Genomic DNA, 27,812 nt, shown 5'->3' with positions numbered 1-27,812 from the left:
TAATTAGCACACTTTCCATCGTCGGTATATTTTTGCCTCTAAATATTTTGGTTCTCGGTTTAATTATCCAGAAATGTCGTCGGTGAGCCATTCAACTACCGAAATTCCAAAAAAATGCAAAGTTAAAGACAGAGACAGGCCACCGAGGTCCAAATTTGCCGACAATGCTTCTCCTAAGCCAGTCACCAGTTCGTCGGTACTCATTGAGGTGCTTTCGCAGCCCCTGATACCAGCTACTTCTGATTCGCAGGCCTCTACTGAGACCCATTCATAGTCCGGTATGCCACGAGATACTTCAGTTATGGAACCCGCGGATGTTTCTACCTTGGATGGGTCCGGAGCCGCTGTGAAGGCACCGGCTTCTGAGGGTGTACTCAGGCCTACAGACTTGCATATTAAATCAACGCTTCCTTCATTAATAAGGCCTAAATCTCGATCCATGTCTAAAAAACCAACGCCTAGGCCACATGCTCATTCCTCTATGCCTAAACAAAAAATGATAAAAATGGCTGAAGATCTAATAACTCTAATCGGGGGTAGTCAACCCCCCCCCCTAAGAGGCCTAGGCCTGAGCTGGATTATGAATCTTCTGATCAGGGTTCTGTTTCTTCTGATTCTTCTGATGACCTGGATTTGTCCTTACCTACTTTTGAGGATTCTGACTCAGAGGACTCTATTCCCTCTGCTTCCCCTCCTGAGGATTTTTCTTTTGGTGAAACCTTATATACTCTGAGGGAGCATTTTCACTGGGAAAGCCAGGAATTTTTTGATTCAAAAAAGAGTCTTATGGATTTCCTTCTCCTACCTCAGCATAGACCTTTGGCTATTCCTCCTGTACTAGACATTGTTGATGATGCTTTCTCGGAATCCAGTTTGGCCGCTGATTCCCTGCCTCCTGCTCCCAGTAAACCTGACAGATACTACAGGGTCCCCAAGTCCCATAAGTTCCTTTTCAAAAATCCTATTGCAGATCCAGAGACCATTTCACAGGGGCCCAAGGGCATTAAGGCTTCTACTGCCAAAAATCCTACCCTTTCTGATAGAGACTCCAAGGCGCTGGATAGATGGGGTAAAAGGGTTTATACTTCAGCAACCTTGGCAATTAGTGCTTTAAACTGCCAATTGCATATGTTAAAATATCAGCAACATGTTATTGGACTACTTAAACAGAAAATGATGTTGATTCCTGACTGTATGGAAAATAAAGACTTGCAGGATTTAATGCATTCTGCTGAACAAGTTGGAAAACATACTTTGCAATGTGGTTTTGATTTCTTAGAGGCCTCTTGCTGGTCTGCTGTTACTGGGTCTGTGCTTAGAAGGCATGCTTGGCTTAAGGAGCAATTTTTGCCTGACCATGTTAAAGCTAAATTGTTGGATACTCCTTTAAATCAGGACCTGTCTGTTTGGTAACAAGGCTGAAGAAGTTCTTAAAAAGATGGAAGATAAAGCTAAATCTATGCAAACTGTTAAAGATTTTTTACAAGTTCAGCCTCCTAGATTTAGCAGACACTGGCCTTCTAAGAAGGGGTTGGGAGGGTGGCCTAATGGTTAAGGTATTTGCCTTACAAACACAAGGTACAGAGTTTGAGTCTCAAAAAGGATAATTGGCTAGGCTTAAAATGGCTCCGAAGGGCAGTTAGCCTAGTACTAACCTATGAAACTATGGTCCTTTCCAGCCCCTTCCAAGTCTTCTCAAGCCAAACCCAGACACAGCAAAAACCCCAGGTTTCAGTCGCAGGGGACACACAGAACTAAGCAGTGGGGGGCCTCCACTTCCAAATCTGAGAATAATAAGACTCCCCCTATGGTAAACTGTCGCAATGACTTCCTTTTAAAATTTCCAAGCACTTATCAACTGACTGCCCTTTTGGGGGAAAAGATTGCTTTTCATGCAAATTATTGGGAACTCATTACCCAGGACAAATGGGTTTTGAATATAGTGTCCCGGAAATACAGATTTCACTTCCACATGTTGCCATCTCCAAGCGGGTGGCCGGACCTACCCCCAAATCAGTGGGCAGAGGCCCAAAAACAAGTACTTTCTCTCTTAAGCATGGGGGCTATTCAGCTGGTACCAGAAGAGGAAAAGGGACAAGGTTTCTACTCAAGACTTTTCCTTGTACCCAGAAAAGACAATTCTTGGCGTCCTATCCTGGACCTGTCTACTCTAAACACCTTTCTGGACATTCCAAGATTCAAGATGCTGACTCTTCACCAATTACTTCTTATGCTTGGCAAAGACGCCTGGTTGGCAACACTAGATCTAAAAGAAGCATACCTGCACATCCCAATCTGGGAATCTTGCAGAAAATACCTACGCTTCAAAGCAGGCTACACGCACTATCAGTTCTCTGCATTGCCCTTTGGCTTATCTACTGCGCCCAGGGTATTCACAAAGTGCCTAGCTCCAGTGATTGCATTTTGCAGGCAAAGAATTATTCACATATACCCATATCTGGATGATTGTCTAATTCAGGCAGAAAGCCAGGACATACTTTTGAATCATCTGGCGTTTGTAAAAAAAAGCTTCTAACTTGTTTGGGGTACACCGTAAATGAATAGAAATCACAACTGGTACCCTGTCAACAAATTAAATTCCTGAAAGCAAGCTTGAATACAACTTCCCAGGTGGCTTACCTCACGCCAGAAAAGCAAACTCATTTGACAACCTACTTCAAACAAGTGGCCACAAAAACCCTGCTATCTGCAAGACAAATACTGCAAGCCTTGGGGTTCTTGGCCTCCTGCATTCTTCTAATTCCATATGCAAGACTGCATATGAGGAAACTACAGTGGTATCTAAAAAGCCTATGGAGTCAACATTCTCACAGCCTAGAAACAATGATTCCTATCTTACCTTGCCTACGCATAGAGTTCCTTTGGTGGGCAGAGGCCTGCCTCCAAAACAAGGGACTATCTTTCACACCACCCCCTGCCACCCAAACACTAACAGATGCATCAGACTATGCATGGGGGGCTCACCTGGCAGGGAAGTGCATTCAGGGCATATGGAACCCAAGTCAAATGCACCTGCATATCAATCAGAAAGAAATGTTAGCTGTACAGAATGCTCTGACAGCCTTCAAGAACTGCATTCTTCCAGGACAACTAATGGTAAAGACGGACAACACCACGGTTATGTGGTACATAAACCAGCAGGGGGGGTACACACTCTTACCCCCTCTGCAGACTAGCCATGGCATTGTGGAACACAGCCTTGAGCTACCAAGTGCACCTACAAGCGCAATTCCTGCCAGGAAAATTAAATACACTGGCAGACGGACTAAACAGAAACCTTATGGACCCACATGAATGGAAACTGGAACCAAGGATTTTCAACATGTTGACAAGCGAATGGGGGAGCCCGATTATAGACCTGTTTGCCTCCCCCCAGAACTACCAATTGGACAAACTTTGCACAAGGATTCCAAACAAACAAGCCTGGAAAGTGGATGCTCTGTCCTTCAGCTTGAAAAAAAATATCAGTCTATGCCCCCCCCCCCTCTGCCTCTGCTCTCCAAAGTACTACTAAAAGTCAAACAGGACAAACCAAGGATGATTTTGATTGCTCCAGACTGACCGCGCCAACACTGGTACCCCCTTCTGCGCAGTGTGTCACGGTTATCTCCATGGCACCTGCCTCAGACTCCTTACCTGCTGTCTCAGCTGGAGAACAAGATTCTGCACCCTCAGCTTCAAACACTGAACCTTGCAGCCTGACTAATTACTTAAATTCTCCATTACCATCCCTCAGCAAACCTGTGATGGATGTCATCTTAGAGGCAAGGAGGCCTAGTACTAGAAAATCTTATGCTGAAAAATGGAAAAGATTCTGTGCCTGGAGCCAATCTCAAGGGATGAGCACAGCAGCGCCCAATTTACCTCAGATTTTACAATACTTAACTGAGATGCTTCACAAGGGCCTGTCTTTTTCCTCCATTAAAATCCATACCTCAGCCATTTCAGCCCATTATAACACAGAACCTCCCCTCTTCTCTCATCCACTGCTCAAGCAGTACCTTAGAGGGGCCAAAAATTTGAGACCATCCAGGAGAGAGCTCCAACCCCAACGTGGGACCTTAACTTTGTATTGGAGAAACTCACTCTTCCTCCTTTCGAGCCAGCAGCTACTGCAGACTTAAAATTTTTTTCTTGGAAAACAGCTTTCCTTTTAGCAATCACTGCAGCTAGAAGGGTATCTGAATTACAGGCCCTTATGACACTGGAGCCTTTCATCATCTTTCATGCAGACAGGGTATCACTCGGGACCAATCCATCCTTCATGCCCAAGGTGGTATCCACTGTGGCTCTAAATCAGTCCATTCATTTGCCAACCTTTTTTCCCAATCCACAGAACAAAGGGGAATGGATTCTGCATTCCTTGGATGTGCACAGACGACTTAGATTCTACTTGGACAGGACTAAGCCTCAAAGAAAATCTGAACAACTGCTGGTAGCATTTGCTGCAGGGGCAGAGGGTAAGGCTATTTCAAAACAAACCATTGGATAAGCCATTGCATCCATTTCTGCTATAAGCACCATGGAAAACCTATCCCCCAGGGAATCACACCTCACTCCACCAGGGCTGCATCTATTTCTACAGCCTTTCTCAGAGTCGTTCCTACCAGGGACATCCTAGAAGCTTTTACCTGGAGTTCTGTACATACTTTCACCAAGCATTACCATTTGCCAATTTTCTCTAAATCCAGAGCTGGCTTTGCCACTGCAATCTTGCAGGGTCTTATAGCTGCTCCTAATGCTATCTAAAATCCTCCTCTGAACCATAGCTTTGGGAATCTACCCAAATGTAATGACTGCAACAGTGAAACACGAAGAACATAGTACAGTTGTGTACACTTAGCATAAATGTAGATGTTCGAGTGTATTCACTGTTGCAGTCCTGGTTACCCTCCCTCCTTCCCCCTAACTTCTTTTGGCTATACCTCTACTTTCCTTTAGTATGCTTAACAGCCTTTTTGGTGTATTTGCTTTTTTGTTGGAGGTATACCTTTGTGTTTTTTATGTTTAATTGCTCCCCATTAGGGGGCACCTGACATCTGGGGCAAGAAAAACTGATGTAATGGTGTCGGCTGCATGTTTTATACCCCTGACGACCTGATGTCATGGAAGAAGGGACAGCAACCGACGCAGTACCCAAGACTTTGTTGATCAGGCCGACTGAGGGCAACCTGCAAGCAGATTACCCAAATGTAATGACTGCAACAGTGAATACACTCAAACATCTACATTTATGGTAAGTGTACACAACTGTACTTTCCAGAAAGCCCAAGGAGGCTTTCAGGACACACGTGGTGAACCCCCCCCCCAGGGGCAGAGGAGGGGGTAATAGTGGAAGACACTGTCCTCACGGCAGAGGGGGGTCTGCAACACCAGGGTGACAGAGATCACTTCTCTGGTCAGCCCTTATCAGCAGTCCCGAAAGGAGGCCCGACTGTCCTGCTCTGGAGGCAGTCGGGGGTCCGCTTATCTTTGTACCAAGACACCTGGCAAGATACAACAAAAGACAGCTGGGTACAAAATATCATTTCCAGAGGGTATTTCATACCGTTCTCCACCCCACCCCCCCACCCGCAAGGAGAATCCTGGACATTCCACCCATTTACTGGGAACAAGCAACTATAGAGGTCCACAAGTTGCTAGAAAAAAAAGAGTCATCCAGCCAGTCCCAGCAGACCAAACAGGATTCGGAACTTACTCAAGATTCTTTTTGGTTCCAAAGAAAACAGGGGACTGGAGATCCATTTTGGACCTCAGCAGACTCAACCAATTTGTGAAGAAAGAGAAGTTCCAGATGGTCAAGCTACAGTCTGTACTTCCCTTTTTAGGGAAAGACAATTGGATTTACTTCATAGATCTCAAGGATGCGTACTACCACATAAAAATGGCCAGACCATCCAGAGATCACCTGTGTTTCCTGCTGGGAGCCAATCATTATCGGTTTCGAGCCCTGCCCTGCCCTTTGGTCTCACTACAGCCCCCAGAGTGTTCACCAAATGCTTGGCAGTGGTCATGGCTCACCTGAGGCATCTAGGATTCCAGGTGTTTCCATACCTAGACGATTGGCTCCTTACCTCCACCACCAGGCATCAAATGATTCAGGGAAGGAAATACACTCTGACACTCTGCAATCACTTGGGCATTACAGTCAACTCAGAAAAGTCTGCTTTGTCGCCATCACAGCATATCGTTTTTATAGGTGCAGAGTTAGACACTACCAGTCGAGAGATTTTCTTCTTCACCAGCATGTCAGCTCATTGGTATCAAAAGACAGAGCACCAGCCACAGAAGTTTTAAAAGTATTGGGTTTGATGGCTACAGCGATCTTAGCCATACCATTAGCAAGGATGCATATGCGGATTCTTCAGTGGCTGCTGGTCACTCAATGGTCTTATCAGGAACTTCCAATGAATCACACGATTTTAATTACGGACTCTTACAAGAGAGATCTCCAATGGTGGTTGACGTCTCTTCATGTAACCATAGGACGCCCCTTTGTACTACCCCCCCCAATAGCCACTGTGACCATGGGCACTTCCCTGATAGGGTGGGGGGGGCATTTTCAGGGAAAGACTGCCCAAGGCACATGGACAGATCAAGAGTCACATTTGCATATCAATGTTCTGGAGATGAGAGCAGTACTTCTGGCGTTGCAGTACTTCCAGGACTCTCTTCCTCTAGGAATGATTGCAATTCAGACAGACAATATGTCAGTAGTGTGGTATTTGAACAAGCAAGGCAGAACCAAGTCTTACCCCCTTTGCCGAGAAGCCCTCAGAGTTTGGCAGTGGGCTGTTTCCTCCCAGCACTTTCTGTTGGCAACGCACATCCCGGGGAGATCCAACGTGATAGCAGACAAACTGAGCAGGGCAGTCTTGTTGCCGCACGGGTGGCCCCTCAAGAAAGAGATTGCGGACAGGATTTTCTGCAAATGTGGCCAGCCTTGCTGCAGTCTTTTTGACAGTCACATCAACACGAAATGCAGAAGCTACTTTGCCCTGATTCCCTTTCCGGGAGAAGCACCAAGTGATGCACTCATACACTATTGGCCCCCGGGTCTCCTCCATGCATTTCCTCCTATCCCGTTGATACCCAGATTTCTACAAAAAGCAAAATCTCTGGGAAGGACCATCATTCTTATAGCCTCTTATTGGTCTCAGCAGATTTGGTTCCCATTTTCTTCATCATCATCTCTTGGAGGATCCATGGATTATGGACCCAGTTCCGGACCTTCTGACACATCTATCGGGGGACCTCCATCCCTCCTTGCAGTCACTGAAGCTGACAGCTTGGCTGCTCCAGTTCCCCTCATAGCAGGGCTTCATAACTTTTCCAGTGAGACAAAACAGATCCTTTTGTCTTCCCATAAGCCGTGCACTAAAAGATTATATCTTGATAGTGGAAAAGATTTTCTGTATGGGCTTCTAAGCAGAACATTAATCCTTATCAAGTCCCCTTGACATCCATATTAGAATTCTTGACTATGATCTTTAATAAAGTAGCAGCAGCTGCAACAGTTCAGTTTCAGTTGGCTGCTATGTCTACCTTTCATTTCGGAGCTGACAGACTAAACATAATGTCCCACAGGTTGTCCAAGGCTTTTCTCAAAGGAACTTTTCATATGAGGCCTCCAGTGAAAACTCCTTATTCTCCTTGGAATCTAAACTTTATGCTGTCTCGTATAATTCTCCCCGCATTTGAACCAGCATCATCTTGTGATCTCAAATTTTTGTCGTGGAAAACCATATTTCCGGTAGCTATTACTTCTGCCTGCAGAGTGTCAGAATGTCAGGCTTTATCTATCAGCCCTCCTTATTTGATTTTTCATGCTGATAGAGTATCTCTTAGGACAAACCCTTCCTTTTTGCCCAGAGTTTGTTCAGAATCTAATATCAACCAAGTCATTGAGTTACCAGTCTTTTTCCCTAGCCATTCCAATAAATTAGAGTATATGCTGCACAAACATGACATTCACAGACAGCTCAGATTTTATTTGGACGAAACAAAAGATATTAGGAAGTCAGACCAGCTCTTTGTGTCATTCTCTGAAGCCAGAAAAGGTAGACCAGTGGCTAAAACAATGCTTTCTAAATGGCTATTTGATTGTATCACCTTTGTTTATTCAGCTGCTAATATGCCCTTACTACACAAGATTAAAGCTCACTCAAACAGAGCAGTTTCTACATTTTCTGCATTCCAAGCCAAATTGCCCCTTGATAACATTTGTGCTGCAGCCACTTGGTGTAAACCTCATACTTAAATCACTCATTACAAAGTTGATAAGGCCTCCAGGGACAGGGCTTCTTTTGGGACTACGATCCTGAGGAATGTACTCCCGTGAGCCACTCGAGATTGAGGGTGCTAGGGACGCTACCCATCAGTAAAGAATAAACGGCGAGATTGAACAACTTCACATTAAGAAGTTATGTACTCACCATAACACTCCATGTGAGTTGTTCATCTCACCTTCATTCTTACGTCCCTCCCTCCTTCCCCCTCCTGGCTGATAGTTGACCTAGAGGTTGGTCTCATCCTGGTTGCTGAATTCTTTTTCCTCTCCATGGGAGGATAGCTCAGTTATATTGCTATAGTACACGCAGCAAACAAGATCTGAGGTAATTCCCAGTGTATCATAGGATAAGAGGCTTGGTCTCGAGCTACTGGTAAACCTTGAGCTTTGCAAACGGCCATACCGGAGCCGATGGAGCCGCTCCGAACCCATCAGTAAAGAATGAAGGCAAGATGAACAACTCACATGGAACGTTATGGTGAGTACATAACTTCTTATTTCACATGTCGAAGTACCAACAACATATTATGGAACTTAAGGAAATGAACAAAACCAAACTATTGCTCTTCTCCCCCACTCGCAAGATTCCCCTCACCACCTCTCACAATAACATCTAACAATGGCACCATAATTTCCCCAGAACCTAGTATTAAACTACTGGGAGTAATCATCAACAGCAACCTTAAGTTCGATGCTCACATAGACAAAACTATTAAAACAGTTAACAAAAAACTAGGCTCGCTATATAGGGTTAAGCAATTCCTAACCCCATTTGCTAGAACTATTACTGCCCGTACACATCTGCTATCAACCCTTCTTTATGCCTCACCCATCTTTGCTAACCTAAGCAAATCAAACCTCAATAAATTTACTAGCTACTACAATAATATTGCCAGATTTGCCACAGGGTCAGCTTATAGAACTCATCACTGTTAACCTTCAATCATTAGACTGGCTAGAGTTACCCTACCAACTGCAATATAACCAACTAATAGTTGTTCATAAAATTCTGTACCAGCCAGACAGTATACCCATACTGAAAAATATTATCACCCCCTATGGTAACCTAAAGGCCCTTCGCTCTTTCAACAAAATGCTAGTACAAACTGTTAAAACCAACAGTTCAGCTGGTGCATCACTATTCTCCAGCTCTGCCAGAAAAAAACTGGAACCTTCTTCCTGCTGAACTCAGCAATGACCCCTCCTTATCCCAATTCAAAACAAATCTCTTAAGAAATACCTAAAAATGCATTGGCTTTGTCCCTGTACAAACCCTGACTAACCCCCACACAAACAGAATCTATAAATGTGAACCTAATTTCAAGAATAAATTTCTGATTCTCTAACTGCTTAGAATTTTGTATTTCTCTCACCTACTGAAAGATTTAAAGTTAAGATGATACCATGCATGTTACCCACCTTAATGTTTGAATTTCCCTCTTTTGTAAGATAAAATCTAATGACTTCTTTCTCAGATACTAACTTCCAACCCATACTGTATGTATGTGAGTAAAACATGTACCTGTTTGTATATATTGTTAAACAAATTTCACTTTTGTGATAATTCACTGTAATAATTTCACTGTAATTACACTAGTTATGTACATTTAGATTTTTTTCTCCCTGGGCCTCTGCTGAAAATGGACCTGTATCCAATCGGACTTTGCTGGTTAACAAATGTAAAATAAGTAAATAAATAAAAAATTGGCTACCTTTACAGACTGTGCAGAAAATAAAGAATTACAAGAGTTTATGCATTCTGCAAGCCAAGTCAGCAAGCATACTTTGCAATGTGGCTTTGACGCCCTAGAAGCATCTTTCAGGGCAGCAGTCACTGGTTCTGTACTGAGAAGGCATGCTTGGCTTAAGGAGCAGACCTTGCCAGACCATGTCAAATCAAAATTACTAGATGCTCCTTTGAACAAGGACAATCTGTTTGGCACCAATGCAGAAGAGGTTCTTAAAAAGATGGAAGAAAAAGATTATCTATGCAGACAGTCAAAGATTTTGTGCAAGTACAGCCTCCTGGATTCAGTAGGCATTGCCCCTTGAAGCATTGGTCCTTTCCAGCCCCCTCAACGCCATCTCAAACTAGACCCAGGGGAAACGGACCCCCCCCCCCCAGACTACATTCTCAGGGTATGCAGAGAGCTAAGCAATGGAGTGCCTCCACTTCAAAAACAGGGAATGCTAAGCCACCCCCTTACGGAAAGAATTCACAATGACTTCTCAACTCCACTCCCCACCTCTGCCCAACTGCTCGTGCCCCTAGGAGGAAAGCTTGCCCATCATGCAAGAAACTGGACTTCCATCACCAAAGACTGACGGGTCCTCAGCATTGAATCCCAGGGGTACAAATTTTACTTCCACTCACTGCCAATTCCAAAAGGGTTCCCAGACCTTGTTCCAAACCAGTAGGCAGAGACACAAAACCAAGTTCAATCCCTGTTCTCTATAAGGGCAATTCAACCTGTTCCTGTGGAACAGAAAGGTCATGGGTTCTAGTCCAGACTTTTCCTGGTACCCAGAAAAGAAGGCACTTGGCGTCCAATCCTAGATCTTTCCATTCTAAACACCTTCCTGGTGGTACCAAAATTCAAAATGCTCACCCTTTAGCAGCTTCTTCCTGTGCTGGCCAAAGATGCCTGGTTAGCCACCCTAGACCTAACAGAAGCCTATCTGCACATCCCTATCAGGGACACATGCAGGAAATACCTACGCTTCAGGGCAGGATCTATGTATTATCAGTTCTCTGCACTTCCCTTTAGCTTATCCACAGCTCTCAGAGTATTCACAAAATGCCTGGCTCCAGCCATTGCCTACTGCAGACAGAGAAAAATTCAAATTTACCCGTACTTGGACGACTGCCTGATTCAAGCAGACCGTCAGGAAATGCTGTTGCAGCACCTGACATTTGCAAAGAACCTTCTGACTTCCCTGGGGTACACTATCAACGTAAAGATATCAAAACTAGTCCCCAGTCAAAAGATTGTATTCCTGGGAGCAAGCTTGGACACAGCATCCCAGATGGCATTCCCTACTTCAGAAAAACAAGGCTATCTGACAGGCTGCTTCACTCAAATGGCCACCAGAACCCAGCTATCTGCAAGGAAAATCCTGCAGGCCCTAGGGTTCATGGCCTCTTGCATCCTACTAATTCCATATGCCAGACTGTATATGAGGAAAATTCAGTGGTACTTAAAAAGTCTTTGGTGCCAACATTCTCAGGACCTGGAAACTGTCACTCCTATTATACCTTGTCTAAGGACAGAGTTTCTTTGGTGGGCAGCAGCATGCAACCACAACAAGAGACTTCCCTTTACTCATCCCCATGCTGCCCAGACCCTAACCACAGATGCATCAGACTATGCCTGGGGGGGCACACCTGGACGACAAGTGCATTCAGGGCCACTGGAGCCCAAGTCAAATTCATCTGCACATCAACCAAAAAGAGATGCTAGCTGTTCAGCATGCTCTAACAGCTTTTGGATCCCTACTCTCACCAGGACCCCTGCTAATAAAAACAGACAGTGCCACAGTTATGTGGTACATCAACAAGCGGGGGGAACCCACTCTTACCCACTCTGCAGGCAACCATGGCCCTGTGGAACAAGGCCTTGGACATGCAGGTCCATCTGCAAGCTCAATTCCTGCTAGGCAAACAAAGCTCACTGGCAGATGACTTAAGCAGAAATCTCCTAGACCCACACAAGTGGCAATTAGAGCCCAGCACCTTCAGCCTTCTGATCCAGAAATGGGGGACCCCTAGGTGGATCTCTTTGCCTCCCCTTGCAATCACCAGCTCAGCATATTCTGCTCCAGGACACCTCACAGCAGGGCCTGGAAAGTGGATGCCCTATCCTCCCGTGGGTAAACCTCTCAATCTATGCATTTCCCTCTCTGCCCCTTCTCTCAAGAATATTGCTCAAGATAAGACAGGACAAACCAAGGACAATCCTGATTGCCCCAGACTGGCCATGCTAGCACTGGTACACACTACTGTGCAGCCTGTCACTGGTGCCACCCTGGCACCTACCCCAGAGCCCGACCCTCACTCAGCAGGGGGGACAGATCTTGCATCCGCACCTGCAAACCCTGCATCTTGCAGCCTGGCTTATTCCTTGAATTCTCCCCCAGTGACCAGCCTAAGCAAGCAGGTGCTGGACGTCATTCTTGAAGCTAGAAGACCCAGTACACGGAAATCCTATGCTAAGTGGAAAAGGTATTGTTCCTGGATTCAGTCTAAAGGAGAGGACACAGCTCTGCCCTCTCTACCTCTAATCCTGGATTACTTAGCAGATCTACTCCACAGAGGGCCTGTCTTTCTCTTCCATTAAGATCCATGCCTCTGTCATCTCAGCTCATTACAACACTGAGCCACCCCTTTTCTCTCACCCTCTTATCAAACAGTTCCTGAGAGGGGCAAACAACTTAAGACCACCAAGGAGAGCACCCACCCCTGCTTGGGGCCTTAACTTTGTACTGGAATAGCTCATGCTACCCGCTTTTGAGCCTGCAGCATCAGCAGAGTTAAAATTCCTCTCTTGGAAAACAGCATTGCTTCTGGCCATCACTTCAGCTAGAAGAGTGTCTGAGCTACAAGCACTTATGGCTGTGGAACCCTTCATTATTTTTCATGCTGACAGGGTCTCCCTCAGGACTAATCCTTCCTTTATGCCTAAAGTGGTGTCCAGTGTGGTTCTCAGCCAATCTTTGCATTTGCCAACCTTCTTCCCTAATCCTCAAAATAAAGGAGAAAGGATCCTGCACTCCTTGGACGTGCACAGACAGCTCAGATCCTACCTGGATAGGACCAAGCCCTTCAGGAAATCTTACCAGTTACTAATCAGTTTTGCACCAGGGGCAGAGGGTAAGCCCATTTCAAAACGGACAGTTTCCAAATGGATAGCACACTGTATCCATTTCTGATACAAACACCATGGGAAACCAACCCCTCAGGGGGTCAGAACACATTCCACTAGGGCAACTTCTACCTGTACAGCATTCCTCAGGGGAATCCCTACTAGGGACATTCTGGAGGCTGCTACCTGGAGTTCTGTACACACATTCACAAAGCATTACCACCTGCCTATATTTTCCAAATCCAGGGCGGGTTTTGCAACTGCAGTCTTGCAGGGCATACTAGCCAGCCCAAACTCTTCTTGACTGCATCCACCCTTTATTCAGCTTTGGAAATCAACCCAAGTGTGATGACTGCAACAGTGAAACATGAAGAACATAGTGCAGTTGTGTATACTTACTATAAATGTAGACATTCAAGTGTATTCACTGTTGCAGTCCTGGTTTCCCTCCCTCCATCCCCCTTCTCTCTCTCTCCTTGCAGGGGTATTATTTGCTTTTTACTGGTGGTGATTTTCCCACCATAGCTTAGCTCCTTATTGTGGGGGAGCTGATGTAATGGCGTCGGCTGCCTGTTTTTATACGCCATACGGCCTGACGTCAATCCTGGAGTGACAGCAACCGACACAAAAATACGAAGTCTTTGGTATTAGAACCAACTGAGGGCTACCTGCAGGCAGATAACCCAAGTGTGATGACTACAATATTGAATACACTCGAACATATATATTTATGGTAAGTGTACACAACTGTACTTTCTCGCGTCATAATTTTTCAACTCTTTTAAAACCAGATCCAAAAATACAACCTGATCTCCATATTGTAAACCATCAAACCCTAGACCATATGCGTTTTGTTGCAAATCCATAAAAAATTCTTCAATTCTATACTTCCCTTACAAATAAAAATCAAATCATCTATGTACAGTGGATATAAAAAGTGTACACAGCGGAATTTCACCTTTCAGCATGACAATGACCCCAAGCATAATATAAATCACAAAAGAATGGCTTCACCAGAAGAAAATTAAAGTATTGGAATGGCCCAGTCAAAGCCCAGACCTAAATGCAGTAGAAAATCAGTGGGTTGACCTGAAGAGGGCTGTGCACAAGAGATGCCCTCGCAATCTGACAGATTTGGAGCGTTTTTGCAAGGAAGAGTGGGAAAATATTGCCAAGTCAAGATGTGCCATGCAGATAGACTCCTACCTAAGAAGACTGAATGTTGTAATTAAATCAAAAGGTGGTTCAACAAAGTATTAGTTTAAGGGTGTGCACACTTTTGCAACCAGCTTATTGTACAATTTTTATTTTTTATATTTTTTCATCTAACAGATTTGTTTGTTTTTCAATTGAACTGTACAGGTTATAGGTCACATCAAAGGTGGGAACTTTTGAAATGATTTAGTGTGATCTCATTTTTTTATACCACAAAAACCTGGCATTTTACCAGGGGTGTGTACACTTTTATATCCACTGTACCTGTAATATCTAACAACATATCTAGTCAATAAAGTATGTTTATGTAAATATTCCACCTCAAAATCAAATCAAGTTTGCATACATAGGGGCAAAAGAAGCCCCCATTGCTATGCCTTGCAACTGATGATATATTACTTTATCAAATAAAAAATAATTATTTAACAAACAAAAATGAGTTAATTTAATAACATAATGGGCTAAGGAATTATCACCCAAAAACTGATATAGAGCTTGAATACCATCTTTATGCTTTATACTTGTGTAAAGGCTTTTAACATAAACTGTAAGATAATACATGCCCTTTTCCCATCTCAATTCTGAAATCTTGTGTAAAAAAATCAAAAGTATCTCTTACATAGGATTTTAACTTGGGCAGAAATGGCAATAAATATTTATGTATCAAAAAAGTGTATTATTCGTAAAATACTTGCACACAGATACAATAGGGCAGCCAGGTGGATTAATTAAACTTTTATGTATCTTGGGTAAACAATAAAAGGTAGCAGTCTTACAGCCATGAACATCAAATTTTTTATCAGTATCTTCCTTTGTTAAATAACCCAATGTATAACCTTTTTCCAGCAATAATTTATACTGTGATATTGCATCATTATAAGCTTCAGTACTACCTTTTCCATATAAAGACTCGTCCTCCATGTATTTATAACACATACGGGCATACTGGGCATGATGCAATATCACAACTTTGTTTCCTTTGTCAGAAGGTTTTATTAAAAGATCTTTTCTATTACTTAAATGTTTTAAAGCATTCCACTCGTCTGTAGTTAAATTATAACTTATATCAGATCTGGACTTAAAATCATCATATAACTGTTCTACTAGAAAATTAAACATCTCAGAAAATGGTTTAATATAGTCATTAGTAAAAGGGGGAATAAAAGAGCTATGAATAAGAACAGCTGTAGTGTTCAGTAAACAATAAGCATTTGTATTACCATCCTCATTAAAATCAGAAACACAAGAAATAAAACTTTCATCCAAAGCAGTTTCATCACTCAAAACATATTCACATACTGTAAAAAATCTTTTAAATGTAATTTCTGTACTAAGACGGAGTATTTCTTGTTTAAGAACATGACAACATGGTATTACTGTGGGCACAAATTTTAAACCTAAATTAAAAACTTCTAATTGTGTTAAACTAAGTTCACAGCCGGATAAATTTAAAACAGGAGAACCTGTACAAACATGTATCAAAGTCAACAGTCATATTATTTCCATCTACCTCATATAGATGGTGAGTGTGCATATTCTTCATTCGCATACATGTTCTGTCCATGGTGATTCCAACTCCTTTTGCAATTTTGCTAGCCCACTTGCCTTTCACCATTTCTCCAAAAATGCCGTTCATGTGCATCTGGTTGCTGTGCTGGAGGAAGAGGGGGATAAGCATTTTTATTCACTCTCTCCCCCAGTAGTGAAGCCAGTTCCTGCCGATGAAGCAAATGATACTGCTTGCTGTCCTTTAAAACTTCCGTTCTGACGTCTATGGGAGTTCCGGTTATTATTCTTATGATTGGACTTCCACAAAAATGCCCACCCATTTTCATAATCACAAGCATCACTTTTGATTTTATAATTTTCTTTTCTATTAAATCAGATTCAAAAGACTTTAATTTATCATTGATATCCCCCAACAAGTGTTCTAAACGGGTTGCAGTTCGATGAGAAGATAACTCAGAACAAACATTTTTAATCTCATCTTTTAAGTTTCCGTTGTTTAATTTGGTCTCTCTCAATGAGTATAGTAACCCATTCTATAGAGCAGCGATGAGCTTCTGCTAACCAACGGTCACAGAACACTTTTATCTACATCGTTAGTTGTATCAAAAGGTGTTTTGGACTTTTAAAAGCCCGTAAACCTTTGGGGGATATGTCCAAATCTAGGTATCCATGTAAACCTAGAATATTGAAATATACCTTTGTTTCTTTAAACAGCAATTTCTTTAAGTTGTCACACAGTCCTTGCACTTCTCTGGAAATGTTCATTGAGATAGACTGTCCTACAGACAAAAATGGGTTCTCAGTTCTGCATTGTCTATCTCCCATATATTTGTCCATAATTCTCAGTATTACCTGCATTCATGGCAAAAATCTCACCATTCAGAAGGCTCCCACTGGATCCTTGTGTGATATAATTGTGCATAATCATCCGAGATGAACTTTGTGATGAACCATTTTCCTCTCGGAAAATACAAGGAATGTTAGATGAGGGGTCCGTAGCCATAAAGAAATCCAGAAAACAAAGCTGGCGAATAAATGAACAACAACCAAAGGCTACAGGACCCAGTTTATTAGAAGACACAATATAACTCTGTCTAGCACTTTGGTAAACAGCCTTTAAGGAGTATAACAAACAGCACACAATGTTGCCGTATATAACAATCAGTCAGTTCAATTAATCCATTATGTAATTAATTAAATACTTAAATCAAATGCTTCCAGTTCACCTCATAGTTAAGCCCACAGGCTAACAATGCATTAAACTGTAAAATAAAAGTGGATTCCTTATATAAAAGTATATCCTTTAAAAAAACAATTTTCCCCAACCCTCACACAAACCTGCTCAGGAATAGTATCCTGCAATAATTAAAAAATAATATTATGTTTATCTTTAAAATGCATATCAATGGGACTATCTACTTTTGTTTTTTAATGTCCCTGATGTGCTCTTGTAGTCTAACTTGAAATTTTCTCTTACTTTCTCCGATATAAATCACAAGGACACCTACAGTGCCCTCCATAGAACAAGAGTAATTTCCCATTGGATAAAAATAAACAGCATTAATCTTTCCAAAAAAGTAGGAAGTAGTTCTGTAGGAACCTGTCATTTTGTCTTGGTCAGTGTTTTGACAGATTGTAAAGACAGTTATCTAGTTAACTGGGTAAGACCTAGATGTTTTGGGTGTATGCAGAAAGAGGTTGAGATCTGAACATTTTGAAATCAATAGCAGTGGCCAGGAAACTCGTATTTGTTATGCAAGGAAGAGCATTAAGCCACCTTCATTACCATCTGAAGTGGAAAGTGGTGACTTCATATCAGTGCCAGAATCAGACTTGCTTGCCTCTGTTGAAGTTTTCCCTACCTTTCTGAAAAACACATGCTAGCATGCATGTTAGCTTTAATTTATCATATGTGGGACTGTTCCTTGATGAAAGACTAATAGAAGGTCCCCCGAAGGCAAATTATTGATTACAGACAGTTAAGAAACAGCTCCCTGAAATAACTTTGAATCATGCTTTATAGGATTGTGGTCATCCCATATACGTATTAAATACTCTTTTAGCCAGACAATGATGGGGAAAGGAGAAACACCCTAATAGAATGAACTTAGTATGTACACAAACAGCAGTTTTTAGTTTAAGTGTAATGACAGCAAACACAGTCAGGGAAACAGAACATTAAAGAAAGGGAATTCAGAGTTAGTGGCTGCCAAGTCAGATGCTAACCACATGTAGGGAAGTGTTGTAAAGAATAGCTGTAGGTAGTCAACTCTGTGACTTATACAGATGAATGGACTCCTGTGTGTGACCCAGGCTATCCTAGTTCATCTAGCAGCCTAGACACTGGAGGAGTCAGTGGGGCAAAGAGAGGAATGATGACATATTGTTTGACTGATCCCAAGTGGAGACTGAGACAGAATAGATGAATCTGATTACAAAAGAGGCAGAACTTTTTGGTGGTTACTTCACCCAAGATTGCAGGTGACCATCCTCACTTTGCATACCTATCCCCTGAGTGGTTTATATGCATAGATAGGAAACTGTAGCACATAAAGGGGGAAAAACAAACTTGATGGTTGCTTGGATGACAGTCTAAATGCAGTATTGGCATGGTAGCTGAGATGGTTGGTTAGTTGGCACAGAGATAAAAATAAAAATGAGGCAACCAAAAGTAACTATCTGTTGTGCTGAGACAGTGGCTGTCAGGCAGAGGCCATAACACAACTTTGTTTTGGATTTAGTTGCTTGATGCATTATACAGGCAAGACTTGTTTCATTATATTTTCAGTGATGGGCAGAACAGGTGAAGAGTTAATGGCTTTAAAGCTACACAACTTGAATCCGATTCAGTGAACTGAATCCACTATTGCAGAAATAACTAACATAGAATTCTTTGTTTTATTTATTTTATTTATTTATTTGTTTACCAGGAAGTCCAACTGGGCAAAGCCCATTTTTAAATGAGGATGTTTGGGGTGAATAACTGTTTATTATCTTTGTGGCTTTCTAAATCTCAAAGTCAGTGTTAGTGATTTCTGTTTTGATGAGGTTAACTCAAATGGCATAAGTCCCACAGACTGGAAGTTCTGCTGGCCAGATACCATCTTGACAAACTTTGTATCTTTTGCCTTTTCCTCTCAAAAAGGTGCAAACGCTTTGCTGAATCCATTTGACTTTCTCTTGTGCAAAGCTGTCTGTCTTGTACTTAAACAAGGTATATTGTAATTGAGATGTGTTCATCATAAATGACAGAAGATTGACATTCTAGTTGATGTATTTTGTTGTCATGTTGCTTTGTGCTTTTCAGGATATGATGAAATACTGTGCTCAAGATGTTCAGGCAACACACGAAGTGTTCCAACAGCAGTTGCCATTCTTCATGGAGAGGTAAGTGAATTATTTAGCAGTCATACTTTTCACTTTAACAAGGTAAAATAGAGGATGTTATGTGGTCCAATCTCACCTACCTTCTTACCCGTGAGTTCGGTGCCGAATCTCGGCTCCGACTCAGCCATACTCTAGCTTGAAGTCTTCAATTGGCTCATGGCTAAGAGGTATCCCATGCTGCAAAGCGCCTATCCCCAGATCTCGTTTGCCGCTCGGACGTAGTCTCGCTCTTGACTGTGGCGAAGTACAATTTTTATACTTATTTTTCAACTAGTAGCTCCAGAAGCTATTTTCATAGCTAGTGTGTGTGTTTTGCTTCTGACCAGTTCAGTTGAACTTTTCTTAGTATCCCGTTTCCCTTGGTGTTTACAGGCTAGGCCCGTTTCAGTTAGAGGACCTAGTCCTCCCCTGTTTTTGTTTCTTGTTGTGTAGCAGGTTGATCCCTCCGGTTGGCGGGTTCTTTGTTGTGTGACTGTTTGTTTCCTTTTTTCCTGGGCTAGGCCCGTTTAACTTAGAGGACCGAGTCCTCCCTGTGGTTATCCCGCGGTCTCTAGGCCTTTTGAGTTAGAGGCTCTAGTTTCCCGCACTCTGTTTGTTGTGGTGAAGGTGCCCCTACCATTTTCCCCTGTGTGTGTGTGTGTTCTTGCCTTTAGCATGTCGAAGGATTCTAAAGAGCACAGGCCTTCGGGCTTTAAAAAGTGTGTCAAGTGTAACAATAAGATGTCTTTGACAGATGGGCACTCTGTGTGTGTGTATTGTTTAGGGACTATTCATTTACAGGAATCTTGCTTGCTCTGTCACGTGTTCAGCCCTCGTGTGCTGCAAGAGAGGAAGAACAAGCTAATATTAAGGGGATTCCTGAAACCTTCCTTTGAAGAGGATTTGGCGAGGTCTTCCAGTTCCAGGTCCTCTCCTTCCAAAACAGACGAAAAGACGGACAAAAAATCTTCCAAGAAACGCTCTTCGGCTTCGTCAGTCTCCTCGGAGCTGCCGGTGAAAATCATTAAAACTACAGTTGCTTTTTCGGCTCCACTGGTTTCAGGGCTGACAGAAGACAGTGCATCGATGATGTCGACATCGGCAATCTGTTTATTGGAGCCAGTGACAGATTTGTCAGTTTGGAGCCGGTCTCCAGTTTTTCGACCAGTTTCCCTGACTCGTAGGTCTCCCTCTATAGGGAGATCCAGATCCCCTACCATGCCCTCTAGGACACTTTCTGATGACGATGTTGATAGAGTGGTGAGGAAACTGCTCCATTCATCGGTGCTGGTTAAATTGCTTTTGGCTCCGGCCCAGTCAGCTCCGGAGCCCGTCCTCCCTTCATCTTTGGCTGTTCCTCCTCCGGACCTTTCTTCGGAGCCAGAGCTGTCGGTTCCGTCAGATGCCTCAAGGTCGGTTCCAGTAGCCCCTTCTGGCATCTCTGCTCCGACCCCATCGGTGCCATCCACGGGGTCCAGGATTCGCAGTTCACCGTTCGGAGCCGAGGGGGAGGTATTGGGTCGATCTTCGGCTCCGAGCCTTCCTCTCAGCGCTTCAGCTCGGGTGAGCGTGGACCCAACATCAGCTTCAGACCTTATTTCCTCGGCTCTGAGGGTGTCTTTTGCGGTTAGCTGACCTTTGGAGGCGGGAGTATCAGCTTTCGAGGTCATGAGGAGTGTGCTGGCCAGGTCGTCAGCTGCATCATACAGCACCGACACTCTTCCCCCTCCAGCACCGATATCAGTATCAGATCATCCTCTATCTAGAGACAGCAGAGACCTAAGGCCTCAGTATACCTCCATGAGTAGTCCCCAGCTTTCTGAGGCCTCCCCGGATTTTTTGCCTGAGGAGCCACCCAGAAAGAGAGTGTGCAAGAGGAAGCACATTGACTCCCAAGATGAGTCTCTCATGTCTGACACCGACCTTGAGGAGTCAGAGGGGTCTCCCAAGTCATCTTTTGATGATATCTCTTTTTCAGATATCTTGGAAATACTGAGACAGAGAGGCGACTGGTCATCTAAAGCCCCTTCTGAGGAGGAGTCGGTGTTCCTGAATTCCTTTGGGTCCCAACCCTCCACCTCTTGGGTTTCTCCCCTGTTCGACGAGCTCCTGGACCTCATTTGTTGAAAGGTATAGGAAACTCCAGACACTGTGGAACTGGACCCTAGGAGACCCAACTAGTTTTTGTCCGGTCCCCCTGATAAAGAATTTTGTACAAAAGGCGTTCCAGTAGATGCCATGGTGGTGCCACCAGCCACCAAGAAGGAACTTGCGGAAACTTCATCTACCTTCCATCCCCCTAACAAGGAGGCCAGGACTATAGACAGGTATGGGAAGCGTGTGTTCTCTTCAGCGGCCTTTACACTGCAGTCGCTGAACTATTTATCGAATTTTACACCGCTCCAGAGAGATCTCCTAAAGGAGTCGGGAGATTCTCTACAGGGTAATGTTTCTGATGCTGTGGCTCAGAAAGTCAATGCTCAGATGTCTACCCTAAATTCTATTACCAACTCCTCCATGAGGCTGATCGCTTACACAGCCAATGGAGCGAGCAGGGCTGCGGGTTCCGGAGTCTGTCTTAGGAGACACTCCTGGATGCGCCTGTGCAACTTCACGGAGCCTTTCAAGTCTACCTTCACTAACGTGCCCTTTTACGGCTCATCCTTATTTGGAACCAAGGTGAAGGACACTCTCACTAGGTGCGAGCAGGAAGGAAAAACCCTGTCTGCCGTGGGAGTCAATTTTTCCATGCCTTCTAGACCTTATCCCAAAGGCCAGAAAGGTGGGAAAATGTGGTTCAGAAAATCGCAGAGGTTTTTTCACGATGCATAGAGTGATTCCCCCTCCAGAGGCAGATGCGGGGGTGGAAATTCAGGTAGACGCTGCCGTAGAGGCAGAGGAGGCCCGCATAACCAGGGGGACCACTATTCCTTTTGTGGTTCTCCCTACCAGCGCTCCTGAGAGGAGGTCCGACTGTGCGTCTCTGGAGCCAGTCGGGGGTCGCATTTCTCTATACCCAGAAGTCTGGCGAGATATCACCCAAGACAAGTGGGTATTAGAGATAATCTCCAGAGGTTATCATATTCCCTTTCTTTCATGTCCCCCTCCAAACAAAAGAACCCCAGACGTCCCACCCAGTCAAAGGGATTTTGCAACCTTAGAAGTTCAAAAGTTGCTGTTAAAAGGAGCCATCCAGCCTGTCCCCTCAGACCAAGTAGGATTAGGGACTTACTTCAGATTCTTTTTGGTGAACAGGGGACCTGAGACCCATTTTGAATGTCAGCCATTTGAACATTTATGTAGAGAAGTCCACGTTCCGCATGGTCACGTTACAGTCAGTTCTCCCTTTATTAAGGAAAGATGTGTGGATGTGTTCCATCGACCTCAAGGATGCTTACTACCATATAAAAATGGACAGGGCATCCAGAAGTCACCTATGCTTCCGTCTGGGAGCCAGTCATTTTCAGTTTCGCGCCCTGCCTTTTGGTCTCACCACTGCCCCCAGGGTGTTCATCAAATGCATGGCAGTGGTAACGGCTCACTTGAGGTGTCTGGGATTCCAAGTGTTTCCGTACCTGGATGACTGGCTCCCGTCTTCCACCACCAGGCATCTACTGCTACAGACCAGGGACGCCACTATTGCACTGTGCCAAAGTCTGGGAATTACCTTGACTTGGGAAAAATCTGCATTGTTGCCCTCGCAGCCTGTTACCTTTATCGGCGCCGAATTAGACATGGTGCTCATGAGGGTTTTCCTGCCAGAAGAGAGAATTCAGGTTTTACAGCAGCAGGTTTATGCTCTACTACCACTGAAGAAGGTCAAGGCAAAAGTGGTCCTCAAGGTGTTAGGGACCATGGCTGCCACAATTATGCTAGTTCCTCTTGCAAGACTACACATGAGGCTTCTTCAGTGGCTACTTTTTGTCCAATGGTCTCTTCAGCATCTCCCGCTCTCCCATCTTATTGTAATAACCGACAGGTGCAAGCAGGATCTGCACTGGTGGCTTCAGACCAGCAATCTCAACGAGGGTATGCCTTTGGTTCTTCCTTCTCCGATTGCCACTGTGACCACGGATGCCTCCCAGATCGGGGGGGGGCATTATCTCGGCAGGACAGTCCAAGGCACGTGGCAGCAACACGAGATCCATTTGCATATTAATGTCTTAGAGATGAGAGCGGTTCTATTAGAGTTGCAAGCACTTCAAAGCTTTCTTCCTCATGGGACAATTGCAATCCACTCAGACAACATGTCAGTGGTCTGGTATCTGAACAAACAGGGAGGAACCAGGTTGTATCCCCTTTGCAGAGAGGCACTTTGAGTGTGGCAGTGGGCAGTATCTTCCCCGGTATGTGCATTGCCACTAGAAAGCACCGGGAAGTCGAACGTGATTGCCAACAGGCTGAGCAGAGCTATTCTGATGCCTCACGAGTGGTTCCTGAGCGAACAAGTGGCAGAACGGATTTTCCGCAGGTGGATCAGCCTTGCTGCAATCTATTTGCCAGCCCCCTCAATGCCAAATGCAGTAGCTACTTCACCCTTATTCCCCCGAAGGTGGAGGCACCCAGGACTCTCTAGTTCACGAATGGCCCTCTGGTCTTCTCTATACCTTCCCTCCAATTCCCCAGATAACAAAGGTTATTCAGAAAGCACAGTCCTTGGGAAGCAAAATGATACTGATTGCACCACATTGGCCTCATCAGATCTGGTTTCCTTTTCTTCACCCTTATCTAATGGACGATCCGTGGATTCTGGACCCAGAGCCAGATCTGTTGACTCGTATGCCAGGGCAGTTCCACCCCTCCATTCAGACCCTCAGGTTGACAGCATGGCTGCTCCAATTCCATCCCTAGTCAGGCTTCATGAATTTTCACTGGACGTGGTTCATATTCTGTTTTCCTCCCACAAGCCTTCTACTAGGAAGATTTATTCCAGTAAGTGGAAGAGATTCTCCATTTGGGCTCATGAAAGGCAGATTGATCCCTATACAGCTCCCGTCTCATCAGTTTTAGAGTTTCTTTCTCAACTGTTTAGCCAGGGATCAGCTGCGGCAACTATCAAAGTGCAGTTGGCAGCCATTTCTACTTTTCATGTTGCTAATGAACCCAATCTAATGGCGCACAGACTTTGTAGGGCCTTTCTGAAAGGGACTATGCTACTTCGACCTCCAATCTTTGATCCTGTAATGCCATGGGACCTTAATTTTGTGTTACAGCAGCCTACCTCGCCTCCTTTTGAGCCCACGGGAACCTGTGACATTAAATTTTTGTCTTGGAAGACAGTCTTTTTGATAGCCATCACTTCAGCTAGGTGGGTCTCTGAACTCCAAGCTTTATCGGTTCGGCCCCCTTAATTGGTATTTCACAAGGATAGGATTTCGCTAAGACCTGATCCTTCCTTTATGTCTAAGGTTGCTTTGGTGGTCATCCTCAACCAGTCCATCGAGATGCCAGTGGTTTTCCCTGAATTCTCTAACAAGGCAGAATTTAAGTTTCATCAGCTAGATGTCCACAGACAATTGCGTTTCTATTTACATAGAACAAAAGATATTAGGAGATCTGATCAGCTCTTTGTCTCATTTTCAACAATAGACTAGGGACTTCAGTTTCTAAAGTAACTGTCCAGATGGATTTCTAGCTGCATTTCCTTCATCTATACTTCAAATGGCAAGGAATTACCCTTTAAAGTAAAGGCTCATTCTACACGTTCGGTGTCTACTTCTACTGCCTTTCAGGTTAGGAAGTCTATGGATGATATTTGTGCTGCAGCTGTTTGGGCATCTCCTCACACCTTTATTGCTCACTACAAATTGTATCTGATATCAAGGGGCATATCCTCATTTGGTTCCTCAGTGCTCAGGAGTATTTTCCAGTGAGCCGCCCAAGGTCTAGGTGCTAGGGACGCTGTCCCACGGGTAAGAATATAGGCAAGATTGGACTACATAACATCAAGAAGGTATGTACTCACCATAACGTTCAATGTATATAGTCCATCTTACCTCACATTCTTACTAACCCACCCACCTACCCCCTCCTGGAGGACCTAGAGGTAGAGTCTCTGTTTTCAGCACTCCTGCTTGATGTGTTGAGTTGGTTCTTCCTCTCAGCGTGCTTGTGTGTGTGTATGTGAGCTCGCAGCAAACAAGATCTGGGGATAGGTGCTTTGCATCATGGGATACCTCTTAGCCATGAGCCAATTGAAGACTTCCAGCTAGAGTATGGCCGAGTCGGAGCCGAGGTTCGGCTCCAAACCCACAGGTAAGAATGTGAGGTGAGATGGACTACATACATTGAACGTTATGGTGAGTACATAATTTCTTGTTTTTGTTTTTCAGTGTTTTCCTCTTGTTTTATGTTTACCACCATATTTAATGTGCAACTTTTCAAGATGCACTTTTTCCCTGTTACATTAGTAATAGTGCGACTGTGACTGCATAATAAACTGTAGTAAAGTGGTGCCTCCTCATTGACAAGTTTAGTGCAACACTAAGACCAGCAGCCCACATTTTTATTCCATCATTGCCCTGTATTGCATTCCAGTCTGCCATAGAGAGATGGAGAAACTGACAGCATTCAGGGATTTAAATTAGCGTATTGCTTGTTGTAGAAGTTATAATTTTTCATGTACACCGTTCAGGTGCAGCCATTGTCGTATCACAAGCCATGCAGCATTTTCTTCCTGACTTAGAGCGTTTTGTTTATTTCTGACTGCCCTGGTCACTGCTGTCAAGACACCAAGTACCATCTCATCTTGTGAAACTTAACAATAATGTAGTAATACAGAATATGTTGATAGAAAAATAGCTGTTCCCTCCCCCTGCCCATTTTGTTCTTGCAGACCATTACTGATTTAGGGCAAATCCTTTTTGTTTCATACAGTATCCATATACAGTGAATATAAAAAGTGTACACAGCCCTGTTAAAATGCAAGGTTTTTGTGATATAAAAAAGTGAGACCACTGTAAATCATTTCGGAACGTTTCCCACCTTTAATATGACCTATAATCTGTACAAGTCAATTGAAAAACTAACAAATCTGTTCGGGAAAAAATATAAAAAATAAACATACAGTAAGCTGGTTGCATAAGTGTGCACACCCTTAAACTAATACTTTGTTGAAGCACCTTTTGATTTAATTGCAATATTCAGTCCTCTCTGATAGGAGTCTATCAGCATGGCACATCTTGACTTGGCAATATTTGCCCAGTCTTCCTTGCAAAAGCACTCCTCCATATCTGTCAGATTGCGAGGCATCTCTTGTGCACAGCCCTCTTCAGGTCACCCCACAGATTTTCTATTGGATTTAGGTCTGGGCCCTTCCAAAACTTTAATTTTCTTCTGGTGAAGCCATTCTTTTGTTGATTTGGATGTATGCTTGGGGGTCATTGTCACGTTGAAAGGTGGAATTCCTCTTCATCTTCAGCTTTCTAGCAGATGCGTGAAAGTTTTGGGCCAAAAGTGACTGGTATTTGGATCTGTTCATAATTCCCTCCTCCTTGACTAAAGCTCCAGTTCCAGCTGAAAAAAGGCAGCCCCAAAGTATGATACTGCCACCACCAAGCTTCACCACAGAGATGGTGTTCTTTTGGTGATGTGAAGTGTTGTTTTTGCTCCAAACGTACCTTTTGGAATTGTGGCCAGAAAGTTCAACCTTGGTCTCATCAGTTCATAACACATTTTCCCAAATGCTTTTGGGAAACTTGATGTATTGTTTTGCAAATTTTAGCCTGGCCTGGATGTTTTTCTGTGTAAGAAAAGGCTTCCATCTTGCAACCCTACCCCATAGTCCAGACATATGGAGAATACAGGAGATTGTTGTCACATGTAGTACACAACCAGTATTTGCCAGAAATTCCTGCTCCTTCACTGTTGCTCTAGGTCTCTTGGCAGCCTCCCTGACCAGTTTTCATCTTATCTTTTCATCAATTTGGAGGGACGTCCAGTTCTTTGCAACATCACTGTTGTCCCATATTTTCTCCACTTTTTGATGACTGTCTTCACTGTGTTCCATGGTATATCCAATGCTGTAGAAAATTTTTTGTACCCTTCTCCTGACCGATACCTTTCAACAATGTAGATGCTTTGTAAGCTCTCTGCAAACTATGTTTTTTGCTGTAGCAGCTAACTGCGTAAATGTCAGGAAAATCCTACTAGGACAGCTGAACTTTATTTGGGGTTAATCAGAGTCTCTTTAATTGATGGCAGCTGTGTATCCAAGAAGACTGAATGCTGTAATTAAATCAAAAGGTGCTTCAACAAAGTATTAGTTTAAGGGTGTGCACACTTGTGCAACCAGCTTATTGTATGTTTTTTTATTTTTTATATTTTTTCCCCTAACAGATTTGTTTTTCAATTGAATTGTACAGGTTATAGGTCACATTAAAGGTGGGAAAAGTTTTGAAATTATTTATTGTGGTCTCACTTTTTATAGCACAAAAACCTGGCATTTTAACAGGGGTTTGTACACTTTTTATATCCACTGTATATTTTTCAAATTTGTGTTCACTTCTTATTCATTTTTGCTTACCATCGATACTGGTAGAAAGCTACAT

The 27,812-nt window shown here is 43.6% G+C and overlaps 1 protein-coding gene across 1 annotated transcript in view; it reads left to right on the top strand.

Moving 5' to 3' along the window:
• The window catches only part of POLG (DNA polymerase gamma, catalytic subunit), a 1,518,109-nt gene that overhangs the window by 299,515 nt on the left and 1,190,782 nt on the right, over positions 1-27,812 (top strand). Inside the window, exon 6 of the mRNA XM_044078211.1 lies at positions 19,205-19,284. Within this exon, the coding sequence (XP_043934146.1) occupies positions 19,205-19,284 (80 nt within the window). The remainder of the gene's footprint in view (positions 1-19,204; positions 19,285-27,812) is intronic.

This window comes from Protopterus annectens, chromosome 7.part0, assembly GCF_019279795.1.
Source record: "Protopterus annectens isolate FY-2018-M chromosome 7.part0, PAN1.0, whole genome shotgun sequence".
NCBI lineage: Eukaryota > Metazoa > Chordata > Ceratodontiformes > Protopteridae > Protopterus > Protopterus annectens.
This window is presented reverse-complemented; position numbering and strand designations above follow the sequence as displayed.